General features: G+C 44.0%; 1 protein-coding gene across 1 annotated transcript in view; it reads left to right on the top strand.

Annotated features, from left to right (window-relative positions):
• LOC127580004 ((E3-independent) E2 ubiquitin-conjugating enzyme UBE2O) overlaps positions 1 to 18,485 on the top strand; it is a 132,891-nt gene that overhangs the window by 21,682 nt on the left and 92,724 nt on the right. Inside the window, exon 2 of the mRNA XM_052033126.1 lies at positions 14,638 to 14,700. Coding sequence (XP_051889086.1) covers positions 14,638 to 14,700 — 63 coding nt within the window. The remainder of the gene's footprint in view (positions 1 to 14,637; positions 14,701 to 18,485) is intronic.

Genomic DNA, 18,485 nt, shown 5'->3' with positions numbered 1-18,485 from the left:
ATTGGAGCAGGGCAAATTGAGAGTTTTAGGCAGGAACTGGTAGTTAATTGGGAGCAGCTGGTTTTGGGCAAATCCACATTGACATGTGGAGGGTGTTTAAAGACCAATTACACAGAGTACAGGACTAGTATCTTCCATTAATAAGGAAAGACAAGGATGGCAAGGTGAGCGAACCTTGGATGTTGAGAGGTGGCGAATCTAGTCAAGAAAAGAAGTGTATGTAAGGTTTAGGAAGCAAAAATCAAACTGAGCCCTTGCAGATTATAAAGAAGCTAGAAAACTCAAAGGGAGTTAGGGGTGGGGTGGGGCCATGAGAAGTCCTTGGAGCAGGATTGAAGAGAATCCCAAGGCATTCTATATATCAAGAGCAAGAGGATAATTAGGGATGGGGTAGGACCCCTTTCAAGGATAAAGGAGGGACATGTGCTTGGAGGCAGAGGACGTGAGTGAAGTCCGAAATGAATACTTTGCATTGGTATTTATCAAGGAGAAGGATTGGAGGGGAGTGAGATCAGTGTGGAGTGTGCTAATATGCTAGGGCTTTTTTGAGATGAACGAGGTAGTATTGGGTCTCTTTAAGGTGGATAAGTCCCCAGGGCCTGATGGGATATACACCAGGTTATTCAGAAGCAAAAGATGAGATTTCCAGGGCCTAGACTAAGATCTTCATGTCCTCTCTAGCCACACTGGCTCTCCAGCCTCTAGCTACTCACTGGCGAGTAGCTAATGTTGCATTATTTAAGAATGGGAATAATCCTGGAAACTCTAGAACAGTGAGTCTCGAGTCAGTGGAAGGGAAGCTAATGGAGAGGATTCTTAGGCATAGGATTTATGAGCATTTGGAAACCATGGCCTGATTAGGACAGTCAGCATGGTTTTATGCAGGGCAGGTCATGTTGTATTAACTTGATAAGAGTTTTTCGAGGAGGTGACGAAGTTGATCGAAGGTAGAGATGTGGATGTTGTCTGAGGATTTTAGTAAGGCATTTGACAAGGTCGCTCATTCAAAAGATTAAGATTCACGAGATACACAGTGACTTGGCTGTTTGGATTCAGAATGGCTTGTCCATAGTAGACAGGGTAGTAGTCAATGGAACTTCTTCTGGCTGGCAGTCCGTGACTTGTGGTGTTCTACAAGGATCTGTACTGGGACCTCTGCTGTTTGAGAGATATAGGACATAGAACAGTACGGGCTCTTCGGCCCACGCTGTTGTGCCAACCTATATAAACTTACTCCATGATCAATCTAACCCTTCCCTCCTTCACAGCCCATTAACCTCCATTTTTCTTACATCCATGTGCCTATCTCAGTCTTTTAAATGTTCCTATGGTATCAGCGTCTACCACCACCCCTGGCAGTGTGTTCCAGGCACCCACCACTTTGTGTATTTAAAAAAAACTTATCTCTGACATCTCCCCTAAACTTTCCTCTTCTGAGCTTAGACTAATGTCCTCTGGTATTGGCCATTGCTGCCCAGGGAAACAGTGCTGACTGTCCACTCTATCTATGCCCCTCATAATCTTATACACCTCTATCAAGTCGCCTCTCATCCTACATTGCTCCAAAGACACAAGCCCTAGCTCTCTCAGCCTTTCCTCACAAGACATGTTCTCTAATCCAAGCAGCATGCTGGTAAATCTCCTCTGCACTCTCTAAACCTTCCACATCCTTCCTATAATGAGGCGACCAGAACTGAACACAATACTCCAAGTGTCGTCTGACCAGAGTTCTGTAGAGCTACAACATTGCCTTGCGGCTCTTGAACTCAATCGCCTGGCTAATGAAGGCCAGCACGTCATATGCCGCCTTAACCACCCTATCAACTTGTGCAGCAACTTTGAGGGATCTATAGACTTGGATCCCTGGATCCTGCTGTTCCTCCCCACTGTTAAGAATCCTGCCATTAACCTTGTACTCTGCCTTCAAGTTCGTTCTTCCAAAGAGCATCACTTAACACTTTTCCAGATTAAACTCCATCTGCCACTTCTCTGTCCAACTCTGCATCCTTTCAATGTCCTGTTTTAACCTACAGTAACCTTCTACACTATTCACAACACCTCGAAGCTGTGTCATCTGCAAACTTGCTAACCCATCCCTCCACTTCCTCGTCCAAGTAATTTATAAAAGTCAAAGAGTAGGGGTCCCAGAACAGATCCCTGCAGAACACCACTAGTCACCGACCTCCAGGCAGAATACTCTTGCCATCCTCTCCCTTTTGTGGGCAAGCCAATTCCGAATCCATTACGGCCAAGTCTCCATGGATCCCATGCCCCTTGACTTTTTGGATGAGCTTACCATGGGGAACCTTGTGAAATGCCTTACAGAAGTCCATATACACTACGGCCACTTCTCTACTGTCATCAATTTGTTTTGTCACCTCCTCAAAACTCAATTAGGCTCGTGAGGCATGACCTGCCCCTCAAAGCCATGCTGACTATCCCAAATAAGACTCTGCTTATCCAAATTCTCGTAAATCCTATCCCTAAGAATCCTCTCCAATAGCTTGCCTACCACTGACGCAAGACTCGCTGGTCTGTAATTCCCAGGATTATACCTATTGCCTTTCTTGAATGAGGGAACAACATTTGCCAACATTGACGACAACAATCCTATGGCGCTACTCACGTGGCCAGGGAGGATGCAAATATCATTGTCAATGCCCCAGCAATCTCTTCCCTCGCTTCCTGTAGTAACTGGAGTATATCCCAGGGACTTGTTTATTCTAATGGTTTACAGAAGCTCCAACACTACCTTTCTTAACCTCAACATGCTCCAGCACATTAGCCTGTTCTGCATTGACCTTGTATTCGCTGAAGTCCCCCCCCCCTTGTGAACACTGAAGCAAAGTATTCATTAAGGACCTCCCCTCCCACCTCTGCCTCCAGGCACATGTTTCCCCCTTTATCCCTGAGTGGTCCTACCCTCATTCTAGTCATCCTCCTGTTCTTCAAGAAAGTGTAGAACACCTCGTAGTTTGACCCACCAAGGCCTTCTCATACCCTCTGCTAGCTCTCCTAAGTCCCTTCTTAAGTTCCTTCCTGGCTACCTTATAATTCTCAAGAGCCCTGCCTGATTTTTGCTTCCTAAAGTGTAAGTATGCTTCCTCCTTCCTCTTCACTAAATGTTTCACCTCTCTTGTGAACCGTGGTTCCTTTACCCTACCATCCTTCCCCTGTCCTAGTGGGACAAACCTATCCAGAAGCCCAAGCAAGTGGCTCCTAAAAAAACTCCACATTTCTGCTGTGCATTTCCCTGAGAGCATCTATTTCCAATTGATGCTCCAAATTCCTGTCTATTACCAGCGTAATTGGCCCTACCCCAATTAAAAACTTTCCCAAATCGTCTGCTCCTGTCCTTATCCATGGCTATGCTGAAGGCCAAGGAGTTGTGGTCACTGTCTCCGAAATGCTTGCCCACTGAGAGGTCTGTCACCTGACTGTTCATTGCCTAGTACTAGATCTAATATGGCCTCTCCTCTAGTAGGCCTGTCCACCTACTGTGTAAGGAATCCTTCCTGGACACCTAACAAATTCTGACCCACCTAAACCTTTTGCACTAAGGAGGTGCCAATCAATATTAGGGAAGTTGGAGTCACCCATGACAACCCTGTTATCTTTGCACCTTTCCAAAATCTGCCCACTTACCTGCTCCCCAGTGTCCTGGTGGCTATTGGGAGGCATACAGAATATTCCCAATAGTGATTGTTCCCTTCCTGTTTCTGACCTCCACCCACACTGACTCAGTTGATCCCTGCACGCCATCTTCCCTTTCTGCAGCTGTGATTCTATCCCTGATTAAGATAAGATTTCTTTATTAGTCACATGTACATCGAAACAGTGAAATGCATCTTTTACATGGAATATTTTGGGGGCAGCCCGCAAGTGTTGCCACACTTCTGGCACCAACATAGCATGCCCACAACTTTCTAACCTGTATGTCTTTGGAATGTGGGAGGAAACCGGAGCACCCAGAGGAAAATGCCACTCTTTTTCTCATTCTTCCCCCCACCCCCTTTTTACCTCCCTCCCTATCCCTGTTGAAACATCTAAACCCCAGAACATCAAGCAGCCAATCCTGCCCTTGTGACAGCCAAGTCTCTATAATGGCCACAACATCGTAATTCCATGTACTGATCCATGCTCCAAGTTCATCACCCTTGTTCTTAATACTACTTGCATTAAAGTGAATGCATTTCAACCCATCCAACTGACTGCATTTATTCCCTATTTATCCACTGCTTATCCTTAGTCTCTGCACATCACACCAACTGCTCCATCATCTGACCTAACACTCTGGTTCCCATATATAAACACTTTGGGTGAAAATGTGGATGGGTAGGTTCATAAGTTCACAGATAAAACAGATTGGCGGTGGTGTGGATAGTGTTGACGATTGCCAAAACATAAAGTGGGATATAGATCAATTGTAGATATGGGTGTCGAAATGGCAGATGGAGTTTAATCTGTCCATGAGAGGTGTTGCACTTTGGGAGATTAAATATTAAAGGACAGCACATAGTTAATGGCAAGACCCTTAACAGTGATGTACAGAGGGATTTTGGGGTCCAAGTCCATTGTTGCCTGAATGTGGCTGCACAGGTTGATAGATCGGTGAAGACTTGCCTTTATTAGTCGAGGCATTGAGCTCGAGTCGGGCAGTTTGGTTGCAGCTTTTTAAAACTTTGGTTAGGTGGCATCTGGAGTATTGCATTCAATCCTGGCTATCCCATTATGGGAAGGATGTGGAGGCTTTGGGGAGGGTGTAGAAGAGCTTTACCAGGACTCTGGATTGTGCCGTAAGGAGAGGTTGGACAAACGTGGGTTGATTTCTCTGGAGTGGCAGAGGCTGAGGGAAGACCTGATGGAGGTTTATAAGATTGAGAGGCATAGATAGAAAACTTGCATCTTTTTCCCAGGGTTGAAATTTCTAATATAGAGGGCATGCATTTAAGGTGAGAGGGGGCAAGTTCAAAGGAGATGTGTGGGGCAAGTTTTTTTTTACATGGTGGGTGCCTGGAATGCATTGCCGGGGGTCGTAGTGGAGGCAAATACGATAGAGGTGCCTAAGAGGCTCTTAGGCACATGAATGTGCAGGGAGTGGAGGGGCATGAACATTGTGTAGGCAGATAGTATTAATTTTTCTAGTCGTTTAATTAGTTCAGCACAACATCGTGAGCCAAAGGGTCTGTTCCTGTGCTGTTCTGTTCTATGTACAAGTTGTTGGTAAGCCCACCTTTGCAGTACTGTGTATGGTTCTGGTTGTCTTACTACAGGAAGGATGTCATTAAACTGAGATATTTTAAGAGGATGTTACTGGTACTGGAAGGTTTTGGTTATGAAGAGAGGCTGGATAGGCTAGACTTTTTCATTGGAGCACAGGAGGCTGAGGGGGTGATGTTATAGAAGTTTATAATAGATAAGGTGAATACCCAAAGTCTTTTCCCCAGAATAGGGTTGTCCAGAACTGCAGGGCACACGTTTAACGTGAGGGAAAGATTTAGAAGGGATCTGAGAGGCAACTTTTTCCATAAAGGCTGGTGTTACAGAAAGAGCTGCCAGTGGTAGAGGTGAGTACAATTACAATGTTTAAAAGAAGTTTGGACAGTTACATGGATAGGAATGGTTTAGAGGGATATGGGCCAAACACTGGCAAATGGGGCTAGCTTAGTTGGGCAACTTGGTCGGCATGGATGAGTTGGGCCCAAGGACCTGTTTCTGTGATGCATAGCTCCGTTGTTACAGCTCTACCTGCACAAAGTCCATCACCTTCTATTGGTTTTGGTTTATTATTGTCACTTGTACCAAGGTACAGTGAAAAGCTTGTCTTACAAACCGATCGCACAGGTCAATTCATTACACAGTGCAGTTACACTGAGTTACTATAGAGTGCATTGATGTAGTACAGGTGGTAACGACAGTACAGAGTAGAGTGTCACGTGTTAGGGTAGAGTGTCACGTGTTAGGGTAGAGTGTCACGTGTTAGGGTAGAGTGTCACGTGTTAGGGTAGAGTGTCACGTGTTAGGGTAGAGTGTCACGTGTTAGGGTAGAGTGTCACGTGTTAGGGTAGAGTGTCACGTGTTGGTGTAAAGTGCAGTGCAATAAGGTGCAAGGTCACAACAAGGTAGATCATGAGGTCATAGTCCATCTCATTGTATAAGGGAACCGTTCAATAGTCTTATCACAGTGGGATAGAAGCTGTCCTTAAGTCTGGTACATGCCCTCAGGCTCCTGTATCTTCTACCTGATGGAAGAGGAGAGAAAAGAGAATGTCCTGGGTGGGTGGGGTCTTTGATTTTGCTGGCTGCTACACCAAGACAACGAGAGGTAACCTGATGATTCCTGAGGGGACCTACATTTTCCCTATTTACCCTCTGCTAAAACGTGTATAAAAGGTTTTGGAATTTTTTGATTCCGTTGGCCAGGGCCATTTCATGGCTGGCCAAGAGGAATATCTTGTTTCCTGTTAATGTTGAAGAGGTTTGGGTACCCTGAGTGGAATGAAGTTCAAACAGTGAAATGTACATAGTGTGAATGATTAAATGCTGATGCAGCATGGAAAACTGCTGCAGAAATGTTGAATGTTCAACAAAATGCAGAGTTGACACATGTTTAGTTCACTGTCTATAATCAAAGGGCTGTCAGTGAAGTAAAATCTAGAATTCTAATGTTCAGTGGCTATTCCAGTAGGTAGAGAAAAATGCCTATCAGCAGATTAGGACATGTGGCTGAACCTAGAGTACAATGGGAATCTCTAAACCCTCAGTGCTTCAGTTTAGATGGTACCATGGTTAGATTACTAGGTTGGTGTTACGACTTGGAATTAAGGGGAGATTGAATGGTGGTACATAAAGTTGAAAGACCCAGGTAGGATGAATAAAATCTGCCCATTTCACTTGAAAGTGGTCTGTAACTACCAGTAACAACCTTCTAACATCACCTTCTTCCTACCATTGTCAATTATGTATCCAATTAGCTAGCTCTCACTGGATCCCATGTGATCTAGCTTTCCATCGTAATTTACCATGCAGAATGTTATCAAAGGCCTTACTGAAGTCCCTGTAGACTGTCTACTGCTCTGCCCTCATCGACCTTCTTGATTACTTTTTTAAAAAAAACTCAATCAAATCTGAGACATGATCTCAAAGTATCCCTTCCTGATGAGCTTAATGCATTCTATGTACATTCTGAACAGAAGGAGATTGGAATGTCACTACCCACCCTGACTGCCTCCAATGTACCTGAACCCACAGTCACTGTGGCAGATGTAAGATCAGTCTTCTGGAGAGTGAACCTGCAGAAAGCATCTGGCCTGGATGTTGTCCCTAGCTGTGTCCTTCGATCCTATGCAGATCAGCTGGCAGGGGTATTTGCAAACATTTTCTTCAATCTGAGTTACCCACTTGCTTTAAGAAGACAACTATCATCCCAATATCTAAGAAAAACAAAGTAATGTGCCTAAATGACTACTGTCTGGTGGTTCTGACATAAACCGTCATGAAGTGCTTTGAGAGGCTGCATGCATTAACTCCAGCCTCCCAGACAACTTGACTGACTGCAATTCGCCTACTGCAGAAACAGGTCTACAGCAGATGCCATCTCCCTGGTCCTACACTCATCTCTGGAGCATCTGGACAGTAAAGACACCTATGTTAGACTATTGTTTATTGACTACAGCTCTGCCTTCAATATTATAATTCCAAGCAAACTAGTCTTCAAATGGCTAGACCTGGGACCCATCACCTCCCTTTAATTGGATCCTTGCCTTCCTGACCAACAGACCACAATCAGTAAGGATAGGCAGCAACACCTCTGCCACGATTATTCCCAACACTGGTGCCCAACAAGGCTGCATCTTCAGCCCTCTACTTTACTCCCTATACACTAGTGACTACGTGGCCAGATTCTGCTCAAACGCCACATACAAGTTTGCAGGTGATACCACTGTAGTGGGCTGTATCAAATAAATCAGGAAGGAGTTAGAGAGCCCAGTAACCTGGTGTCATGATGACAACCTTTCCCTCAATGTCAGCAAAACAAGAGCTGGTCATTGATTTCAGGAAGGCAGGGTGGTGCACATGCTCCCGTTTACATCAATGGTGCTGAGGTCGAGAGGGTTGAGAGCTTCCAAATTCCTAGAAGTGAACATCACCAATAGGCTGTCTGGTCCAACCACATAGATACCATGGCCAAGAAAGCTCACCAGCACCTCTACTTCCTCAGGAGACTAAAACAAAATATGGCTTGTCCCTGTTGACTCTTACCCATTTTTATGGATGCATCACAGCTTGGTATGGCAACTGTTCTGACTGTGACTGCAAGAGACTGTAGAGAGTTGCAGACACAGCTCAGCACATCACAGAAACCAGTCTCTCCTCCATGGACTCTGTCTGTACTTCTCACTGCCTTGGTAAAGTAGCCAGCATAATTAATGACCCTACCTACCCTGGACATTCTCTCTTCTCCCTTCTCCCATTGGGCACAAAAGCCTGAGAGCACATACCACCAGGCTCAAGGACAGCTATCCTGTTATAAGGCTATTGAATGGTTCCCAAGTATAATAAAATGGACTCTTGACCTCACAATCTACCTCGTTATGACCTTGCACCTCATTGGCTACCTGCACTGCACTTTCTTTGTAACTGCAACACTTTATTCTGCATTGTTGTTGTTTTACCTTGTACTACCTCAATGTACTGTTGTAATGAATTGATCTGTATGAATGGTATGCAAGATAAGTTTTTCACTGTATCTTGGTACATGTGACAATAATAAACCCATTTACCAATTTTACCCACGCACAAAGCCGTGCTGACGATCCCTAATCAACCCCTGTCTTTCCAAATGCTTTTATATCTTATCCCTCAGAATCCCCTTCAGTAACTTGCCTACTGTAGATGTTTGGATTTACTGATCTACAGTTCTCAGGTTTTTCTTTACAGCACAACATTAGCCACTCTCCAGTCTTCTGGCAGCTCATCTATGGCTAATGATGATGCATATATCTTAGCCAGGGCTCCCATGATTTTTTTCCCCACAGTGTTCTTGGATTTCCCTGATCAGGCCCTGGAGATCTATCTACCTTAAGTTTTAAGATGTCCAAAAACCTCTGCTGTAATGCAGCTGTTCCCAAGAGCTCCCCATCAACTATCTCAAGTTCCAAAGTCTTCGTGTCTTTCTCCACAATAAAAACAGGAGAAATATTTATTGAGGACCTCACCCATCTCCTGTGGCTCCACAGAAAGATGTCCAGTTTGGTCTTTGAGGGATTATTTCTCTCTAGTTACTCTTAGTCCCTTAGTACACAAATCTCTTTGGATTCTCCTTAATCCTCTCTACAGCCTTGCCATTATTAGCCCATTCAAAGTGCGTATCAAGATTAAATTAATCAGCTGGTAAAGTGGGCAGAGGAATGTCCTCAGTTGCCTACAACTATTGTCCTCAATACAAATATTCCACGACCAGTTTTCATATCATCTGCCAATTTACCAATCATACCTCCTACATTCATGTCAAAATCCTTAATGTACATAACAGTAAGGTCCCATTATTGTCCCCCTACGTATAGTGACAAGTTTCCAATGACGAAAAGAACCCTCCTCCACCATCTGCCTATTATCAAGAAAATTTTGGAACTAATTTTCCAACTTGCCTTGAATCCCATGGACCTTTTAAACCAGTGTGCCATGTGGGAGGCACTTTGTCAAAGGCCTTGCTTGAGTCCATGTAGACAACATCCACTGCCCTGCCTGCGTCAGTCCTCTTCATCACCTCTTCGGAAAAACATTTAGCCATTTAGCACCCTGCCCTTGTCGGTCTTTGTTACCGCCTCAAAACTCAATCAAATTTGAGACACTGTTCCCCATGAACACAGCCATGCTGACTATCCTTAATCAGTCCTCGCCTTTCCAAATGCTGGTAGATCCAGTCCCTCAGATTCCCCTGCAGTAACTTCCCCCACCACTGATGTTAGGCTCTCTGATTTGTGCTAGTAGCCCTTCTAAAATAAAGGGGCAACTTAGCCATCCTCCAGTCTTCCAGTACCCATCCATAGCTAAAGGTGATGCAAATATCTCTGCTAAGGCCCCTGTAGCTTCTTCTCTAGTTTCCCACCATGTCCTAATACGTGCTTGATCAGGCCTCTGATTTATCCACCTTAACATGTCTCAAGACTGCCAGCACCACTAATGTGGATATGTTCCAATATATTTCCTTTAGCTTTCATGACCTTTTCCACAGTAAATACAGATGAGAGATATTAATTTAACATCTCGCCCATCCTCTGGCTCCAAGAATTGATGACCATAATGAACCTATTCTTTCTGTAGTTGTCCTTTACTCAATATACTTGTAGAATCTCCTTTACCTTCTCATGTCCTCTTGTCCTACTGCTTTCCCTACTGTGTCATCTACATCTCTTGTGCTTCTCTTGATTGGGGAGGGGGGGGGTGGTGGTGTGGTTTAATGGAGGCAGGTATTGTCATTACATTTTGGTGAGCATGGAAAATGCCATGTCAATGAAACAAGTGCTGGAAAATGAGATTGTTTTGCTGCATCCTTGATGGCCAGCAGGAAACAAGTGGGCTGAAGGGCCTGCTTCCCCAACCAATTAAGTTCAGTCCACATGATGTCAAGAAACTGCTGGTGGTACCGGATAAAGCAACCTTCGGTCTCTATAGAGGATGAAAGACTTCAGGATATTGAGGCTCTGGTCAGGAAAAGGCAGGGGTCAGGTACAGGCAGCTGGACTGACAAGCAGCAGATGGAGTTCAATCCGGAGAAGTGTGAGGTTGTACACTTTGGAAGGACAAACTCCAGGGCAGAGTACAGGGTAAATGGCAAGGTACTTGGCAGTGTGGAGGAGCAGGGAGATCTGGGGGTTCATTCACAGTTCACTGAAAGTTGCCTCACAGGTGGATAGAGCAGTTAAGAAGGCCTAAGGGATGTTAGCTTTCATAAATCGTGGGATTGAGTTTAAGAGCCGCGAAGTGATGATGCAGCTTTACAAAACTCCAGTTAGACCACACTTAGAGTACTGTGTTCAGTTCTGGTTGCCGCATTATAGGAAGGATGTGGAGGCGTTGGAGAGGGTGCAGAGGAGATTTACCAGGATGCTGCCTGGATTAGAGCATATGGAATATGAGGAGAGGCTTAAGATGCTAGGGCTTTATTCACTGGAAAGGAGGATGAGAGGAGACATGATAGAGGTATGTAAAATATTGAGAGGAATAGTTAGAGTAGACAGTCAGCGCCTCCTTCCCAGGGCACCAATGCTCAAGATGAGAGGGCATGGCTTTAAGGTTACGGGTGGGAGGTTCAGGGGAGATGTCAGGGGGAGGTTTTTCCCCACAGGGTGGTTAGTGCATGGAGTGCACTGCCTGGTGGTGATGGAGGCAGATACATTGGACAGGTTCAAGAGTTTGTTGGATAGGCACATGGAGAAATGTGAGATAGAGGGATATGCGGGAGGAAAGGGTTAGATAGTGTGAGGGTGGTTTGATGGACAGCACAACATGGTGAGCCGAAGGGCTTGTTTTGTGCTGTAAGGTTCTATGGAATAAAGTGAAACCCTGGAGGAGGATAGGGGTATACTTAAGGAAATCAGAAGGGCAAAAAAGGGGGCATGAGCTAGGTTTGCGATTTTATAAGTATTTAAAGGGAAGGAGTAACTAGGGAGAGAATAGGGCCCTTCAAAGACCAAAGTGGACATCTTTGTGTGGAGCTGCAGGAGACAGGCAGGGTCCTCAATGAATACTTCTATGATTTTTACTGTGGAGAAAGACAAGATTTCAGAACTTGAGATAGTTGATGGGGATGTCTTGGGGATAGCGCACACCACTGAAAAGTAGTACTGGATGTCTTAAAACACATGAGGGTAGGTAAATCTCCAGGTCCTGATCAGGTATGTCCAAGAACACTGGGAAGGTAGACAAGAAATTGTGGGAGCCCTGGCTGAGAAATGTGCATCATCATTAGCAACAATGAAGTGCCAGAAGACTGAAGGGTGGCAAATGTTGTGCCTTAAGAAGGGCTGCAAAGAAAAACCTGGGAACTATAGACCAGTAAGCCTACATGTGTGGTAGGCAAGTTACAAGAGGGGATTCTGAAGAATAAGATGTATGTACATATGGAAGGATGGGTTGATTATGGACAGTCAGCAAGGTTTTGTGTGGGAAATCATTTCTCGAGCTTTTTGAAGAAGTAACCAACAGGTCTGAGAGCAAGGTGGTAGATGTGGTCTCTTTGGACTTCAGTAAGGCCTTTAAAGTTCCACATGGTGGGCTGCTGTGGAAAGTTGGATCGTATGGGATCCAGGGAGAACTAGTTAATTGGATGCGCAATTGTCTTGATGGTGGAAGGTTGTTTCTTGGACTGGAGGCCCATGACGAGTGGTGTTCCCCAGGGATCGGTGCTGGGCCCATTGCTATTTGTCATCTATATCAATGTTTTGGATGAGAATGGACAAGACATGGTTAGTAAGTTTGCAAATGACACTGAAAATAGGTGGCGTCATTGACAGTGAAGATAGTTATCAGAATTTAGAGGGATCTTGATCTTCTGGGTAAGTAGGCTGAATAATGGCAAATGGAGTTCAATTTGGATAAGTGGGAGGTGTTGCATTTTGGGAAGTCAAATGAGGGAAGGACTTTCAGTGAACAGTAGGGCACGGAGTGTTGTAGAACAGAAGGACCTAGGAGTACAAGTACATGAATCCCTGAAAGTAGTGTCGCATGGAAGCAGGGTGGTGAAGAAGGCTTTTGGCATGCTGGCCTTCACCAGTGAGGGCATAAAGTAGAGAGGTTGGGACGTTATGTTGCAGTTGAACAAGATGTTAGTGAGGCTGCATTTGGAACATTGTGCTCACTTTAGGTCACCCTGCTATGGGGAAGATGTCATTAAGCTGGAAAGAGTGCAGGGGAGATTTGAGGATGTTACCATGTCTCAAGGGACTGCGTTATGAAGAGGTTAAGTAGGTTTGGACTTTATTCTTTGGAGCATAGGAGAATGAGGGGTGATCTGATAGGGAGGTGTATAAAATCATGAAAGTGCAGGCAGACGATAAGGTGCAAGGCCATAAGGTAGATTGTAAGGTCAACTATCACACTAGGGGACTGTTCAATAGTCTTATTGGATAGAAGCTGTCCTTGAGCCTGATGGGTGGGGTCTTTGATTATGTTGGCTGCTTTAAGTCATTAAGAAGTGTGGACAGTCCATGGAAGGAAGGCTGGTATCCATGATGTGCTGACTCAGAGCAATGAGAAGGCTACAGCATTTGCAGCTGCGTTCAGCAAAAAGTGCAGAATAGATGAACCATCTTGTCGTCTTTGGATCCCCACCACTGCAGAATCCAGTCTTCAGTCCATTTCGTTCACTGCACCTGAAACAGCTGAGACCTCTGGATACAGCAAAGACAGAGACTAGACAGCATCACAGCTTTAGCATGAAGAGCAGCAGCTAGTTTTGGAGTGCGCTGCTAACCAAGCAGTTTCAATATAGTTGCAATAATAGCAAGCCCTTCTGCTTGATAAAGTGGAAAATTGCCTAGATATGCCCTGGTCACAGAGCAGGACATCAAATCTGGCTTATTAATGCCCATCAAGGATATCACTGCAGGACTTCAAACAGAATCCAAGGTCCAGCTATCTTTGGTGAATATCCCATTCTGACATAAAGAAAAGTCATTGATGAAGCAATGGAGTAATTGTACAAATGTTGAATTCCATTTGCAACTGAGCAATGAAACAGCTTGTGCCTGCAGGTGGTAAGACCTAAACAACATTCAGGCATGGGCTGATGTGGCCAGTAAACATTTGTGCCATGAAAGTACCAGGCAGTGACCATCTGGAGACAAGTGGACCAGCTGCAGAAATACCACAAGAACATTCTACCCACAACACTGGTGATATTTTCACAGACTATGCAGGTTCAAGAAAGTATATTGCTATCACTTTGAGAGCATCTAGGGATGAGCAGTATGTTGTCCTTGCCAGTGAAATCCGGATCTCAAGATTGAATTAAAAAAAACATGGATCCCTGTGGCATCCCATTAAATGGTGCTTACCATTACTGATGATCTGCTTATCCCTATTATCAGTTTGCCAAACCTTTTATGCTTAATCCCTATGAGCTTTCACCTTCTGCAATAAGTTTGACATTACTAACTGCCTTTTCAAAGTCCAAATAGGCTTCATCCATTCACTTCCCTTTACCTTGCTGGTTATGTCTTTCAAAAAAGTAAATCTTGTTAAACTATTTCCCTTAAACTGTGTTGACTCTGACTAATGTTATGGTGTCTAATTTTTTTTTTGTTAACACTTCCAAAAGGATTTCCTTAAATGGTGTTAGGCTGACAACTCTGCCCTGTTTACTGTTCGCTCTATCCTTCAAATACTGGTGAATTTTGGAATATCACTGCCAATGTGTTCATGATGTCTTTTGTTACATTTGCATAGTCATTTTATCTGAATACTTTTTTGGTGCATTGCTGTGATATTGATTACATCCCTGTTGTTGATAGCATCGCAAAGGTGCTTCATTAATTTGGTAAGTTTAATTACTTTTGGCCTGATTCTTGTAATGCATTATGGATTAATCTTTGCGGTTTGGTGCTGCAAGTAATTTATGACTTTCTTTTATAGCTAAAACTAGAAGACCGGTCGCTAATGCCTCGTGACTTGGTGCGTCGTATGGGCCCAAATACTGTAAGTTTCTTCATGAGTGTATCATTGTTTTTTCTGGGACATACAGTTTTTCTAATCCCTTCCCATATTTATTTTCTTGCTTGTGTCATTGTTTCCCCATTATATTTCCCCTCTCCAATGCTGAAGAGTTTATGCATAATTAGAACATAGAACAGTATAGCACAGAACAGGCTTTTCGGTCCATGATGTTGTGCTGAACTAATTAAACCACTATGGGAATCTGTGCAGGAGATTTTGGTTAATTCTTTACTCCAGAACATTAACACTGGTTTACTGCCTTTGTGCTTACAGCAGAAATAATAGCAACCCATGTTTTCAAGTTAAATTGCAAATCCAATAAAACTCAGTTTTGAAATGACCTGTGAATAGTAACTGCATATTTGCCAGATTGCTGGGGGAAAAACCTGTTCATGTAATTCAGGCACTTACCAAAATTGACAAAGGGAAAGGCACCAGAATATAGTAGTAATGAAAAAATAAAGTGCACAAAGGAGTGGGATAGTTATAGTACTCGACAAAATTAATAGCAGAATTGAGGGAGATGGGGTTAGTGCAAGAATGTGGTTCTGAGGTAAAAAATCAGCAGTATTCAAACTAAATGGCAGAGTAAGTAAAGGGGGCTTCATGGTCTTCTACTTTTTATTATTTTATGAAATAGCACAAGATTAGATGGGTGCAAAATAACAGACTACCAGGATTGAATCAGTTTGCAAGGCAGGGCAAACATGGTCACAAGATGCATGGTCAGATTGGGAGTGAAATTGCATCTATTTTAATCCAAGGAGCCTGACTGGTAAGGCAGATGAACCTAAAACATTGATCAGTGCATGGGAATATAATGTTGCAATCATGGAGAGTAGTTGAAAGAGTTACAGGGCTGGCAACGCAGTATTACAGGGTGATTGGGGAGGAATCTGAAGCAAGCTTCAGATGTGATGGGGGAGGAAGTAAAAGGGTCATGGTAATAATGAGGGAGGATATCCTACAAAGATCTTCAGATGAAGCTATTTGGGTAAAGCTTATGAAAAAAATTATCACTTTGGGGTTATACTACAGGCCTCCAAACAATCAGCAGGAGTGACAGAAATGTAGGCAATCATAAAAGGTCTAAGAGCCAGAAGAGTGAAAACAGTAGGGGATTTCAACTTCTGCAGTGTTAACAAGGATTGCCTTAGTGAGAGAGGCTTAGTGGGTGGCATTTTTAAAGTGCATCCAGAAAAGCTTTTTGAACCAGTGCATTGTCTTACCAGACAAGTGCAGTACTAGACCTAATTGTGGGGAATGGAGTTGGGCAAGCAGTTGGTGCCTGTCGGAGAGCATCTTGGGGATAGTGACCACAACTCTGGATTCCAGGAGACTATGGGAAAGAATTGGGGTGATCCAGAAATTAAGATGCTGAATTAGGAAAATTCAATTTCAATATCCTAACAGGGCCTTGTAAAAGTAGGTTGGGAGCTGCTACTTGTAGGTATACCTACATTCAACAAGTGGGACGTGGGACTCAGTTAAAAATGAAATGAGAGTTCAGGGCCAACATATTTCTGTAAGGGTGAAAGGTAATTGCAAATGCAGCAAACCTGGATGTTGAGGAATCTCAAGGGTTTGATAAAGGAAACAGCTGATAATTGAAAATGGGCAAGGCCCTTCAGGAGTGTAGAATATGCAGTGGGGCATAGAACATTACAGCACAGTACAGGTCTTTTGGCCCATGATGTTGCGCTGACACTTTATCCTGCTCTAAGATCTATCTGACCCTTCCTTCCCACGTAGCCCTCCATTTTTCTGTCTTTCATGTGGCTATCTAAGTCTCAAATGTCCCTAATGTATCTGCCTCCACCACCTCTGTTGGCAGTGCATTCCACGCACTCACCACTCTATATAAAAGAAGTCACCTCTCATCCTCCTTCACTCCAAAGAGAGAAACCCTAGCTCGCAGCCTATACTCATAAGACACGCTCTCCAATTCAGGCAGTATCCTGGTAAATGTCCTCTGCACCCACTCAAGCTTCCACATTCTTCCTATAATGAGGTGACTGTAACTGAATACAATACTCTACAAGTGTGGTCTAACCAGAGTTCTATAGAGCTGCAACATTACTTCGTGGCTCTTGAACTCAGTACCCCGACTAATGAAGGCCAACACTCCATACTCCGTCTTAACAACCCTATCAATCTGTGTGGCAACCTTGAGGGATCTGTGGATGTGTTCTTCTGTTCCTCCATACTGCTAAGAGTCCTGCTATTAACCTTGTATTCTGCCTTCAAATTCAATCTTCCAAAGTGTATCACTTCACACTTTTCTGAGATGAGAACTCCATCTGCCACTTCTTAGACCAGCTCTGCATCCTATCAATGTCCTGTTGTAACCAATAGCAACCTTCTACACTATCAACCTTTGTCATCTGCAAATTTATTAACCTACCCTCATCCAAGTCGTTGATAAAAGTTACAGAATAGGGTTCCCAGAACAGATCCCTGCAGAACACCACTGGTTACCAACCTCCAGGCAGAATATTCTCCATCTACAACTACCCTGTGTCTTCTATGGGCGAGGCAATTCTGAATCCACACAGCCAAGTTTCCTTGAATCCCATGCCTCCTGACTTTCTGAATGAGCCTTCCATGAGGAACCTTATCAGATGCCTTACTAAAATTCATGTACATCACATCCACAGCTCTACCTTCAATTTGCTTTGTCATATCCTCATAATTCCATCAGGCTCATGAGGCACGACCTGCCCCTCAGAGCCATGCTGACTGTCCCTAATCAGCCTATGCTTCTCCAAATGCCCATAAATCCTGTCTCTAAGGATCTTCTCCAGTAATTTGCCCACCACTGAAGTAAGACTCACTGGTCTGTAATTCCCAGGGTTATCCCTACACCCTTTCTTGAACAAAGTAACCACATTTGCCACTGTCCAATCATCTGGCACTACTCCTGTGGCCAGTGAGGACACAAAGATCATTGCCAAAGGCGTAGCAATCTCTTCCCTCGCTTCCCATAATGACCTCAGATGTCTGGCCCTGGTGACTCATCTATCCTAATGTCTTTCAAATGTTCCAGCACATCCTTTCTTCATGTCAACATGCTCTAGTGTATCTGCCTGTTGTATGCTATCCTCACAAACGTCAAGGCCTCTCACTGAATACTGAAGCAAAGTATTCATTAAGGACCTCCCTCTGACTCCAGGTACGTGTTTTCTCTTTTATCCCTGATTGGTCCTACCCTCACTCTTGTCATCCTCCGATTCTTCACATGTTGAACGTCTTGGGGTTTTGCTTCATCCTACTCACCAAGGCCGCCTTGTGCCTGCTTCTATTCTTAAGCTCTCTCCTGGCTGCCCTGTAACTCTCCAGAGCCCTGTCTGATCTTTGCTTTCTAAACCTTAGGTAAGCTTCTTTCTTCCTCTTGACAAGATATTCTATGTCTCTTGTCAACCATGGTTCTTTCACTCTACCAAAAACTGTCTCTCTATCTTCACCCCTTCACTCAAAAGAAATTAGGGCAAAGAAGGGAAATACCATTAGCAGACAGGATTAAGGAAAATATTCAGGCATTTTATATTAAAAGAGTAGGGCCAGCTAGAGATGAGGGATGATCTGTGTGCGAATATAGAACAGTACAGCGCAACTACAGGCCCTTGGCCCATGATATGTGTGCTGATCATAATGCTAATCTAAGTAATCCCACCTGCATGCATGTGGTCTATATCCCTCTATTCCCTACCTGTTCATGTGACTAAATGCCTCAATGTTCTAATCATATTCTGTTTATCGTCCTCCAG

This window comes from Pristis pectinata, chromosome 18 (genome assembly GCF_009764475.1).
Source record: "Pristis pectinata isolate sPriPec2 chromosome 18, sPriPec2.1.pri, whole genome shotgun sequence".
Lineage (NCBI taxonomy): Eukaryota > Metazoa > Chordata > Chondrichthyes > Rhinopristiformes > Pristidae > Pristis > Pristis pectinata.
Note: the sequence above shows the minus strand (reverse complement) of the source record. Positions and strands in the feature narration are given on the sequence as shown.